General features: G+C 38.8%; 1 protein-coding gene across 8 annotated transcripts in view; it reads left to right on the top strand.

The window, feature by feature from the left end:
* The window catches only part of ST3GAL3 (ST3 beta-galactoside alpha-2,3-sialyltransferase 3), a 175,970-nt gene that overhangs the window by 66,151 nt on the left and 96,213 nt on the right, over window positions 1-13,606 (top strand). For all 8 annotated transcript variants that reach the window (XM_083868003.1, XM_083868001.1, XM_083868002.1 and 5 more), the window contains one exon: window positions 1,221-1,313. In XM_083868003.1, the coding sequence (XP_083724129.1) occupies window positions 1,221-1,313 (93 nt within the window). The remainder of the gene's footprint in view (window positions 1-1,220; window positions 1,314-13,606) is intronic.

Raw genomic sequence — 13,606 nt, 5'->3', positions numbered from 1 at the left:
CAGTTGGGACTGGCTACTGGCCTCTTGAGAGATGATGCAGGAGCAGTATAAGATGAATTGTTACTATCATTTCAGCATGGAGTTACTGTCCTTCCTATATGTAATTTTGAAACTCTGATTTGCTGTTTGTAGTAGTTTGCTGATTAAGTGATACTGGTGATGCCTGGGAAAAAACATGATTGGGATAATAATGGGTTCTTCAGAGCTGATTTTGTGGTGCTGCTCTGTGGAGCTGCACTGTCATCTTCATTTGAGTCCTGCTGCTGAACTGGAGGAAGAAACCTTTCATTACCTGCCTGTTGCTGATAATGCAGCAAGAACAGTGTTATCGATTGAGTCTTTGCAGCTTCCACTGAATGTCAAATGTGGAATTGTAAATGCTTTTTTTTGTTGTTTGAAGGAATATTAACAATTCTCATCTTGTGGCTTACACTAAGATATCTAATGTTACTTTGCAAGCACAAGTGAATTAACCCTTGTAATGCTTTAATGAAATGGATAAATGTAAAAATGTTGCAGGTGGTGAATAGGGACACAAAATTAAATGGTTTTTTAGGTTACTCAGTAGACCTATGGTAAATGGATGTGATGGACTGAAATATCTTTAACTGAGTTGCTACTCTTGTTTCTGTACAGAAACTGAATGAAAAAAACCCCCACATATTCTAAATTTGGCCCAAGAGTCACTAGCCAAGCTGAATTAAGACATACCTCAACAAAGCAGCAGCAATGTCATCTCTTCCAAAATACTGAAAGCACTCATTCCTTGATGATACCCTGCCAGTACCGCTTGAAGCTTTGTTTCAAATTCCTTAAACTATCTTTGAGTAATCTTCTAAATAATACTCTTCTATAATTTTAACTTTGATCATAACTTAGAAAACTGGCCAAAGCAAAGTGCTGTTTATGTCTTTTTTCCTTTTGAAAGGTTGACATCTAAAATGATATATTGATATTTTTCTTCCATGAGCTTTACCTTGCTAGCTATGAGAGTTTTCAGCAAAAGTAGTGATTTAGTGGTATTTCAGATATCTTTACCTCTCTCCTTTGTTTGTTGTTCTTCTGCAATGCCATAGTGCAACAAATAAATAATGGTCTATGTTTGCAATTACTCCCAGCGGCTGTTTTGTGCAAAGCTATAAGGAGAAGAATTACTTGGATGATTGCAAAAACTACTTCATAGCCAGGAGAGTCCTGATTCTGTACTTGTTTTTCCACAGGCCTCCAGAACTGGCATCAAAGTATGCCAATTTCTCTGAGGGGGTGTGCAAGCCTGGCTATGCATCAGCGCTCATGACTGTCATCTTCCCAAAGTAAGTAATCACTGTGGGAGTTTTTTTTCCCACTTCCCCTTATGACCTCTCACCCTTCAAGGTGGGTGATGGGCAGAATCTTGAAAAGTGTCATTGCTCTGTCAGTTGATTGGTTCATGGAGAGGCTGGTGTTGAAATTCTGGACTATTTGAGTGGTCAGTGGCAATGGCTTAGTTGACTTCAGTCTGAATAGGACTTTTGTTCAAAGAGACTTCTAGGTATTGAGTAATAAAACAAATTTTGTTGTCAGTGTATGATATAAATGCATGGTCAAGCTCACTGCTTGTACCAGATGCTGCAATGCTTGGGAAGCTTTGGTCATGATTAAGTTATCTGGAGTAGATAGTAAAGAGTGATGCTTTGTCGTAGTTGGTTTTGGGTATTTTGTTCTTGGGAGAACAGGGTAAAACGTCCCTCAGGTGCCTGTAGAATTGCTGGGAGCCAGTTCACAAGATAGATTGGCAGGAACATTAATCTGTTGAGTCTCAAGGACTTCAGTTTGGTGCATTGAATGGAAAATTTGACCAAATGGTTGTTGGACCATTGTACAAGCTTCTTGTACACGTGGAAGAGATGCTCTAGTGCAATGATCTCTTTGTGAAAGAGGTTGAGGACTTTTTTGCATAACTGGCACTTTTCCAAAAGAGATATTTTATTTCTTTTGAGGAGGGAATTTCCACAACCTGTGCATCTAAAGTTTAGGTTGAGTGATCATGGCCTTCAAACCAAGCCTGAAACTGGTGGTATCTTCTGTCTTTGTTTTTGTTGACAAGTATGCCATCTGAAAGCTTTTTTAACATAAAAAAATACATCTGACATTGCCTTGTAACCAGTAGATACTACAGACAAGCCTTCAAAACAAAACACTAAAGTTCTCCATCACCAGTGTAAACCAAACAATTATCAGTATTATCTTTTGTGAGAAATTTGGAACTCTGGTTAGAATATAAATACTAGAACAGAAAGTGAGTGCTTTTAAATCTGTGTTTGTGTACATATTACATGTAAATAGTAGAGAGTAGGATGAACTCATTATTACAAAACTATTAATCTTATTTTAATTTTAAAAATACTTTGGCTTTGAGAAGGAGCTTTTTAGCCTCCTAGAATCTGAAGTGATATTTATTCTCTCCCTCAGCAGCTGCTTACAGATCTCTGTTCAGTTGCCTTCTCCCAGTAGTTGACTGCATTGAACTAATTCTATGCACAGGTACAAACGTGTCTCTAGTCGAAGCAAGTGGTTGTTGTCTTGTTCATACACTGAAAAATCATATTCACAGTTTTAAAGACAGCATCTCACCAGGTATTTATGTTCAGGTGCTTATCTAACATGGATCCTAAAACGGATGTTGTCATTTCTTCCTGTGATGTCTTTGATTTCTTTACCAATTGAATCCAGTGTTGGACATTTCATTATTTTACTAAATACTGCTGTAAGGATGGCTGACCAGTAGTTCTGAAAAAAATTCATGCTGCATTTAAAATTCCTTCTCTTCTGAAACTTTCCTTGTACTTGGAGAACTTTCCAAAGTTAATATTACCAAGCCAGATGTTCAGTATATTTAGAACTCTTAAAGCCAAATTATCATGCCTGTTCATTTAAAGATCCGAGCTGCATGATTTATTTTATTCTAGCTTTTGTTTTCAGTTGATTGTGTCATTAGGAAACCATCATCTCTACAACTGACATTTTTTAGGCTTTGTCTTTGCTGTAAAATGTGTGTTTTTGTTGGGTGTTTTTAATATTTAGATAAAGTTGGTTTGGCTGTTTTCAAGCATGAATAAAATGAATAAATGTTTTCCCATTTTAAGGTTCCTGACTTTTTAGTGCAATTTTAAATGTAAATAGGCAAAATATGGTGGAAATAGTTGAAATAGAATAAATACTTCTCAGAGGATGTAGCTCTTCTTGGTAAGTGTTTTTTTACTGGTAAAAATGAGAATTCAGACTTTACCAAGCCTGAGCAAGTGCTGGATGGATTAAAGGACAATGGCCTGAGAAATACCAAAATGTGGTTGATGGTAAGGAAAAACTAAATGTATGTATGTATGTTTGTTTGTTTGTTTAAATGAAGTCCTCAGTTGATCAGTTCTTATTCTAGCAATGCTTGATCCCTCCATCCATAATCCTATCTGGAAAAAAATCTAGGTTGTAGAGTACTAAATAAAGGGTCACGTATTTCTAGAGAATAATCTGTATTGCCTGATTTAAATGGCCACAGTCCAACGACATATATGTTAATATATCCAACATGAAATGAAACATCTGGGAGTTACAAATGCAGATTTTACCTTCAAGACAGAACAAACTCAGTCTTGGAAACAGAGAAATCTTCATGTAATCTTAACAAAATACCATTTCTTAAGTGGTATTTCATATGTACACAAAAAAGTTGAGAATTTTGTGTGAAACACTGACATAAAATACAAAAACTTACAATCGAAGATTTCTAGAATACTGTGTCCAGTTTCAATGGTAAAGTGTGAGAAGAGAGGGGAAATAAGACATGGAAGAAAAGCCACAAAAAGGAACAATGACTTGCTTGAACAGTAAAGCAAACAAGACTCGTAGAAATAAGTAATCTTTCTGAAGCAGAATTTGTATCCAAATGAAGAGAATAGGAAAGAGCATTAACTTTGGCAAGTTAAATATAAACCATAATGAGGTAGAGCAAAAAAAATGTTGAGGAACAACTTTTTAAAGACATTAGAAAAATATTAAAGCTTTTTGTCTAACTGTCAAAGGCAGAAAGCCTGTCAGAGACCCCAGTGAGCTGATAGAAGTTTATAATATTACATGTGAGCTAAGGGAAGGTAAAGCTGTAGGAGAGAAGTTATTTGCATTGCTATTCACTGCAGAACAGTTCCCATGTGGACCCTTCATTTCCAGGGGACAGGCTGGGAGAAAGTGACAGAAGCTTGACGTTTTGGAGTGAATTCCTAGCACAAAGAATTGCTAGGAAAAGTTCTCACTTTGTGAGGAACTCGATGTTGAAGTTGCCGAGTTACACACGGTTGTGCTTAAATTGGCCTTAGAATGGAAGAATGAAAAGCAGTAAACGTGCTGGGCCTTTCAAGAAGGGTTTGGGGGTTGTTTGGAAAAGTGTAAGCTTGGAGCAAGCCTGGTTTCTGTATCAGGCTCCTCTAAGAACCTAAAAATAAAGAATAGAATTAGTGTTTTTTCACAGATAGAGAGGAGACAAGTTGTCTTCTGCAGCAGGAACTTCTGCCCCGTAAATCTGCTTGTGTTGTTTCAATGACTGGATCAGCATATGATAAAGGTGATTTAACTAATACAACACATCTGGATATTTAAAAAAAACATAATACACACACACACACACAAAACCCTGAAGCAAACAAACCTCTGCCCGAAAAAACCAAAAACAACCAAACATTTGCTATTTCAAAGATTTTTGGAAAGTTAAACTAGTGTAATCCTGTAGTGATTAGATAGTGACTAGGTAAATAGTGGAAACTCTATGGAAAAAATAAGAAGATTGGACAATTCAGGGATGTTACTTCTGGAGTCTTCTGGAAGAAAGCGTGCTGGGATCTCTGCTGTTCCAAGTGCTTATAAACTACCTGGAATGGAGGATGAATAATAAAGCATTAACACAATTTTCCAGGTGGTAAGACCAAAAGCTGACTGTGAGGAATGTCAGAGGGATCTCACGCAGTAATTGGTGGGGTAAGAAAATAGCAGGCCAAATTCAGTTCCAATAGATATAAGATCGTATTTGTGGAGAGGATTGATCTGAGTTTGTGGTGTGTGCTGGACTTAGTTGTGCCTTAATTATACTCTGTGAAGCAGAGGAAGCAGAGGGTGTTCACAAGCCTGTATAACATAGTGAATGACATGGTTTGACAAGATTTGCTGGTATTAAATGCAAGTATTGTGCTCCAGGTTTAAATTAAATGAAGGTATGTGCTATTTCATGCTATTTCCAGTTACATTTTCTGAGAATGGGCTCCACAGTGGGCAAAAGATTTAAAAAGATACAGTCTTAAGTATTCAGGTATGGAACTCTCTAAGTTACATCCTAAATGGATGTTAAGAACAGCATGTAGCTCGATGTAGTCCCTCTTCCTTAGACTTTTTACTGGAGTGTTGTCCCGTGGGTGCAGATGTCAGGTATTGGGCAAAATGGATGTCTGGTGTAATCCCTTGTGCCCATGCCTTTCTTTTCTGGGTTTTTTAATGATTGTGCCTTAAAAGCAGGGTGACATAGCTTCAGAAAAACATGCTGTAATCTGAGTCACGACAGTGGCTCCACACCAAAAGAAATGGCTCCATGACCTCAGTATTGCATCTCGGTGTAAGGTCTGGACAGCTGGGCTGCATCGGCTGCTCACTGTAAATGTAGGAGTTATCTAATTTTTCACTTTCCAGGACAATAAAATTCTGCCTCTTGCAAATCTCCCAATAGCAGATAATGACTCAAAGTGCCTGAAGTGAAGTTACTGGTTTCAAAATAATAGAAAGAAAATGGCAAGTGTGTTTGGTAAAATGGCATCAGTAGTTCGGTGAATTAGACTACTATGTTCAGTGAATTACACTATTTTAGTTGGTCTGAGGTCACCTACAAGTCTGGAGTTAATGCTTTGACCTTTTTGTAGAAGGCACTAACTTGTATTTGCAGTGGTAACATTGCAGTCTCCTGCGTGTCTGGCCTTGCTGTGGAAACGATGCTGCCTGTGTACAGCTCTTTCTATGCCCTATTCTTTATCAAATGAGAAAAGAGACCTCTGCCCACAGTTTGTGGCTGACATGCCAGCCTGGGACAGTTCAGCTACTCAATACTCAGCTGCAATTTTCCAACCACAAGCTCTTGTAATTTGGCAGCTAATACTAAAAATTAGAGGAGGCGGTAAATAGAGAGGGAATGTCTGCAGCCTCCAGTCTTGTGTATCTGTGTTTGGTAGGGGAACATGGCAAAGAATTATTTAAAGAGTATCTGAAAGTACTTCAGAATAAGGGAGAAGGTTCAGTATACAACAAATCTGTTGGTGTTGTGACCAAAAGAATTTATCATTTGTGATTCAGATACATAAGACTATTTTTGCACCAAAGATATGATTGTAAGCATTTTCAAATCAATTTGTGCTAAGAAATAAACTTATATGAATCACAAACCTTTTTAAGCTAATTCAGAAATAAAATTAGTTTGATTTGTTTGATTATTCTGGTGTGAACATTCTATTGATTACCAACTGGTATTTTCCTTACAGTCATATTTTTTCCCCCTCTTATTTTTCAGTACTGTAGCCTGCACTTCACTCAGACAATAAACAGCTCTCCTGTAAAGTCTTCTGGATTTATATTTTCATGCTGAATTGCTTCTTTGTACATAAAGTTCAAAATTTTAAAAGCTTTTATATCAGCAGAGAGTGCATGACACGGATTTATGCCAGCCACAGACATTTCAGTGGCTTTCTCTGAAGTCATTCTTCTGTGGGTTTTTTCTGATGCTTAGTTCCCCCTTGATTTTGTAGGTCATAGACTCCTGTGCCTTTATCCACTTCCACGGGCTGGGGGAGTATAGATGAGGCAGCACCAAAAGGTCTTTCTTTAAAGTGTAGACTCCCATCTCCTTCAGATCAGACCTTGATAAAAATTTCTTTGGTGTCTTATAGATATGGTTTTGCATTTTTTATGCTTTAGGGAAAAAAATCCCATTCTTATATGTAAATAGGGGAGTAGGGACTTTGGGTGGAACTAGAGCTTCAGCAAGGGCTTTAGTAGGAGTCAGGATAATTTTAAAATATGGTCCCCTGATCCTAAATATTTCCACGTTCATTTCCATATCTACTTTCAGGAAGCTGTGCTTCTTATAACAAGCACACAATAGCATCTGTCCATCCCACACATTTCTGCTTTGTTGTTTAGATATTCAGAAAAAAATATTCTAGAAAGAGAATTTTTAACTCTCTGCTTGGAACTGACTTTATCCATGTCTGACTGGCTCCATGCCTTATGAATTACTGCCATGCCCAGCATGGGTTTGTAGTGAAGTGACAGAGCATGAGCTCAGTGCTTAGAGGCTGTCAGTGCAGGTAACGGCTGCTTCCTCTGTGATTAACTATTTAAGGAGAGCAGGGGAAGGCAAAGGATGGCAGCTTCATGTAGTTCCTGAGAACTCATGAAGAAATGGGCTGGATAATTAATGTGCCACTGAGGATTGCTACGGGCATCAAAACTGTTGTCCAACTGTAGTGTGGTGCATCTGCTGCATAGCTTGGGATCTTTTCAGGTGCAGTGGACAAGATCTCTTAATTGTTTAGGCTATATAAAATTGTGTGTGTGTAAAAAAAAAAATTATATATATATGCTGAATTAGTTATAGGTTTTTTTGTCTTCTAAATATAAGTATAATGTACATCTCATTTTGAAACACACAGAGGTTGTTCATTTTGTTAATGTGAGCTGTGAAAGCAGCTTGTGTTCAACGAAGAGTGGACACATTTCAAGACTTCCACTGAAGGCAGGGTCCCTGTGTCCCAGACACTGCTGTGAGAAAGTCTTTCTGCTTTCCTTCAAAGCAAGATTGCTGCTCTTCTGGGAATGGGGAGTACTCAGATCCCTGCCCCTTTCTTAAATCTCCTGTTCTCTGCCTGTGCATTCATTCAGGAATTGTGGGGGTGCTGGAATAGTGTGTGATGGTGACAGAGGTTGTTTGAGAGCTCACAGTTACATTTGGTGTCCCAGTAACTGCTGTAATCACAGCTTTGGAAGGAACTTCATAGGTGCCAGTGCCCAAAAGGGTGTCTGGGGAAGCTGAACAGCTGACATGGAATCTTCATCATGCCTCCCACCTGTCCCCACATCAAAGACTAAGAAAATATCATTGTTGCATTATTGAGGTTTGAATTTGAAGGGACAAGTTCATGCGGGTGTATTTTCTTCTCAGCAGTACTGATCATCATAATTTTCCTTCATTTTCTTGGTTGACTCTGGCTAAAAGGGTTCAGGACTTGCAGGAAGGGAAAGGATGGATAAAAGAGAAGTTTTTGGTCAGTTAAGCTGTCAGGGTTTTCCATTTCTCCAAGCTCCAGGCTGTTAAATGCCTGGCCTGTGCCACACCAGGGGATTGAAGCCTGCGGCTGCTCACCCTTACCTCCTCTCACCTCCTTATTCTGTGTTTTGTAAATCCCAGGCTAAACAAACATGCAAGCCAAAACATACACCCTCTCAAATCACTCCTGGTGTCTGGGTAGCACCTCCCCACGCAGAGCTCTGTGGCTTTTCCAGTAACCCATCTTCCCATGCCGTCAGCTGCTGTTCCACTGTCACTGCTGGCAAAGGGGATGTTTTGCATTTCTCTACCTTTCTTTCTTTGTGAATTTTATGAAGTGGTGCCTTTTTTCTCCTTTATATGTTGGTTCTGGGAAAACTTTCTCAGCTTTTTCACCTCTGCAGTTAGTGTATTAGGTATTATATATAATTTGAAGGCAGTTACTAAGAGGATGACTTTAAAAAAAAAAAGTATTAGTTTAGGTTTTGAGTGACAAAATTGGGTCAGAGTATACAATAGGTATAATGCCTATGTTTGTTTTATTGTCATGGACTCATTTGAGATATTTAAATCTCTCATACTTCAGCCTAAAGGTGACAGGTATGGTATCTCACAAAATATTTTCACTGCCGCTGGCTCTAGTGAATATACAGCACAGTCTGTTAGGAGATGTTTACTTTTAATGTTCAGACTAGGATTGTTGTCTGAGCTCTTGTTGCTATTTATAACTGGGCCAATTGGATTGCTCTTCACAACACCCTGACTGCTTCAGTTGCCTTGCACCTTCCTTGTCTGTAGGAGGAAGCTGGGATTAAGAAGCAGCATTTGTTAACTCATGTCCAGAGTGTTGCAAACCTCTGGTACTGAAGGGGTGATAACCAAAGCTTTGTTTAAAGTGTGATCATATAACTTAATTTCTCTGTGGCAGGTTTTCTGCATTCATTTTTTATTGTAGAGAACAGTGCTTGAGAATGTAATTCCAGAGAGGAGCAGATAAAACCTGACACATAACTTCACTGCTAGCTCTGAAATTCGTGCACTGATTGACCAGCTGGAGCTTGTACTTCAAAACAAAATTCAATGGCAGCAGCTCATTGCCTCACTTCTGGTGATGTGGATAGTGCTGCAATCAGGTTGAAGTAGACATGGCATAATGTAAGAGTAGATGTAAAAGAAAAAGAAAAGGCTCTGTTTCTGTGTTTGCATAAGGAGTTCGTGCTGCTCCGTTACCTGAGTGAGCAGAGCTGCTGCGCACGGTGCAATGAACTGGATAAGTTAAATAATCCTTATAGGTGAACATGAGTTTTCCCTCCTCCATCCATCCACTCATTTGTGCAAGATTATTTATACCAGTTCACTGATTAAATTTATGAAATTATCGTATCATTATACAAATCCTACTAAGGGTGCAACTTGAGAACTGAAGAGCCAAGGTGATGGCACTGCAAAAACTCAGTCAGCCAGCCTGGGCACCAGGACAGGGATGTGGGGAGCTGATGCTCAGGAGGCAGAAGTATGGTTTCATCTTCAGTTCATGTAGGTTACTCTTTCTATCCCATGTTGACTTTTTAACGTTTAAACAAATGTATATAGTAATACATACAATTCCCACATGCTGATCATGACAGTAGATTCTGTATCAGAGCCGTTATTGGTGCTAAAATCTTTCTTGTTTGACTTCTCTCAAGAGTTTAAAATGAAGTATGTGAATCCATGTGATGTGCAGGTTCTGTGACTGAACAGTATGTCTTCAGAGTCTTTTTCGTGACTTCGGAACTAAGTGAGACTATAAAATGAAAGCTGGAACATGGACACAGGGACTTTACTGAGCACGTGCCTTTCTGGCTTCAAAAAAGATGCAGAGCATATGTGTTCTTGCTTCAATATGAGTACACTGCATCATATGTTAGAGTGGGAACAGGACAGGTTTGGTTGCTTTGAGGGTGGTTCTCTTTTGCTTCTTGTTGTTGTTTTGGAGAATATTAAAGTTATTTCTAAATTGTGGACTGTTAAAAAAAAAAGGAAGGATGGCTTTGCAAATGGATAAATAAATAACTATGTTTGCGTGAGCATATAAGGTTGTAATAGATGCAATAAACTTAATTCATGCCACCAAATGAGCATATTTTATTGTGCATATGTGTTTGGGGTCTGTTGCTGTGGCCCATCTGCTCTTAAAGCTATACCAGTAAGAATGTTTGACTTCCAGGAAAATCTCGCAGGAAAGATTGCTTGAGGATCTAAATCCATTTGAATGAAGGAAAATATCAGTAAGCATGGAATGCAAGATATGAAAAATATCAGTGAGCTTGACGGTTAAGCTGTAAATCACTGTGGTTTTGATATACAAGTCTTACCTTCTTTTCATCACATTCCCATAAAAAATTATTTTTATCTCTGTTGATTAAAACTCTGACTTTGAGATTCTGAAGGTTCATATTTATTGGTTCAGACCACCATCTCTCCAGAGCCCCAACAAGTTCCTTGGTATCTTTGGGACCCTGTATGTCACCAGTGATTTCCTCTTGCAGTAGAAAAGTGTGCAGCTTCCCTCAAAGTTTTCTGAATTGTGTTCAAGAGTGGATAATTGTTCCTTCTGAGCTCCCTACTGGTGGCTTTCATCACATTTCCTATCTTTGGGTAGATTTCAAGTCAAATTATTTTCCTCTTCTATCTTTTCTATCTTTCTCTCTCCTCTATTAGTGCTCACTTTGTTCTATTATTGAAACATTTCAGGAGTGTCAGTGCATGCAAATGCTGTCACTGAGCCAGTGTACATTGGCTAAGAATATGGATGAAAAGGCTGCCTGATAATTTATGCAAGATTATTAGACCAAATTAGAAACAGTCTGGGGAACCCTCCAACTCTACATTAGGCAAATGAAGGTAAAAACTGAAAAGATTATAAATTCTCTTTGTAGCAATTTGAAAAGTCACTTGAGAACGTTGTTCAGATAATGTTGTAGGAACTGACTCCACCGCAGAGAGAACAGCAAAAGCTTCTTTGGCAACTATTTTCTTGGTACCTTTACTATAGTTCTGAGCTAAGTATGCCGCAAAATAAAATCCATAAATGAATTGCTAAATACTATCAAAGCAATGCTGTTGCAGTGGTGCCAGGGATCACAATAGCTTGGTGAAGTTCCTGTAGTTTCCCAAGTTTGCCCAACCTGAAATACACGTAATGCTGGAAACCAGGACAAGGGCATTGCCACACACTGCAATGCAATGGGGTAGCAGGTTTCACTTGTGTTACTCACTGTGGGTTTTTATTCTGCTCCTGTCTTGCTAAATTCTGGAGATTTATTCATTCAGTAAAAGTTGTTTCCTTTTTGTGTAATCTGACATACATTTAAGAATGATCATGTCATTTTTCTCCTGCAGTACTTCGGTTTACTTGCACAGGAACTTCCTGTGTGCAAGTCAGAGCTGTAGCTTTCTCCAGTGTCCAGTCTGAAAATCAGAAAAACTGTGTCCAACTTTCTTGAGAAGTGTTTAATTGTGATTCTTCTGAAAATCATTGCATCTGCTATGCTAACATGCTCTTCTTTCGACCTTAAATAACTGATATAATCTTCAGGATTATGTAAATTTCAAGTAAAATGCCTTGTACAGTTCTTGGAAGAGAGAAAAGAAGATTTGAGGTTTATATGGTTTCCCCTTTCTAAACTGATATTTGTGTCACACCAATTTTAGCATGTTTCTTATCTGCTTATCAGGTGTGCTAGCTTAGGTTCATGTTTACACTGGTGATACCAGTATGATAAAAAGATTGCTGAGAAGTTAGTTAATTTATCTTGGAATGAAACAGATCAAAATATGTGGGACATTCTGTGGTATTTTGGAACACCTGAAACCAGAAGAATATATAACTACGCCAGTATACACAAAACCACAATGATTTTACTCCTAGATGAAAAGGTCTGTGCATCTGATTTAGTTTGGGCTTGCCTCTGTTAGCAAGAGTCAGTCTCTGCTGCCTTTAATGGATGGTGATGCTCTGTTAACCACCAGAAGTGTTTCTGGGCTTGGAATTTTTTTTTTTTTTTTTTTTCCTACAGACAGTTTACACTGAGAGTGAAAACTGGCCTGTGGTTCAGCTGTTCTAAATACAAATGGTTCCCTTGAATGCTTTAGGAAAAGTGGAATAGTTTAAAGTCACGTAAAAATGAAAAGCAAGGGAAAGCTGTTTGTGACACAATGAACTTCCCTGTCCCTGAAGCTATCCCTGGCCTCCATGGTGTGCTGTCCTGGGCTGGCCTGCAGCATGAGCAAGTCCATAGGGTGGCAGCTGTTGTGGTGGGAGAGTCTTGCCTCCAGTTTGGAAAGAGAATACTAACTTTGGAATGGTCTCAGGGATGTTCAAAGCCACACCAGCTGCTTCACCAGGCATGAATGGGGGATGAGTTGCACAGCATGTATCTGTCCTGGGAGTTTTGTTTATGTTCTAAGAATCTGTTTGTAAATGTGTAGCAGCTCCAGGCAGCCTTAGTGTAACCTGTGGCAAAACAAGCAATTTCTTAGAGCCAGTGGTGGCCAGCTCTTTTTGCTTTTGATTTGTTTCTTAAACAGTGTCTGTGGAGGGAGATGCTGGTCCCAAGGATCTGATTAAACAGGCCAGCTCTCAGTCAGCTTTTGCTGACTTATTCCTGCTGTTCTTGGAACGTCTGAGAAAGGATGTCCAGAATTTGAAGGAGGCAAAATATGCTTACAGGTTCTGGTTTAAGGAAAGAAAACTAAAATGAGGAAACCACAAAAATTCTGGTTTTTTCTCTTGTTGGGGACTTTTGTCAGTATATGTACCAGGCATTTCTTCTTCTTAAGACAGATCTGATCTCCTGGGTAATAATATCTATTTATGAAACAAGAGGATACAGAACAGTTTATAAACATTAGTCTTGTTTACTTCTGCTCTGTGACTGCTCATTTCACATAGGGGTTTCCTCATCTGTCAAGAGTGAAGAAACTTTTCTTGAGTAGACACATCTGTAAAGAAGTAGTTGGTCTTGCTCTGCCATAGTAGCCTGGTGGAAGATCTGTCCTGCTCAGCCAAAAATTCCACCTGTGCTCAGTAAGGAAGGTATTTTAGCAGGGAAGTAGTAGTCATGTATTTTCTAAAAGGGAAGAAAGGACTGTTCTGCTTCATTCTTCCAGCTCTGGCACCTGCTGCTAATGGAGGGTGTGGATTTTAAATGCTGATCTCCTCTGTCTCTTCTCTGGGAAGCAGATTCTTCATTCTTCAGTACTGCATCACTAGGATTTGCAATAGCTGGAGGA

The sequence above is a fragment of the Zosterops lateralis genome, assembly GCF_965231275.1.
Source record: "Zosterops lateralis genome assembly, chromosome: 9".
NCBI classification, from domain to species: Eukaryota; Metazoa; Chordata; class Aves; order Passeriformes; family Zosteropidae; genus Zosterops; species Zosterops lateralis.
This window is presented reverse-complemented; position numbering and strand designations above follow the sequence as displayed.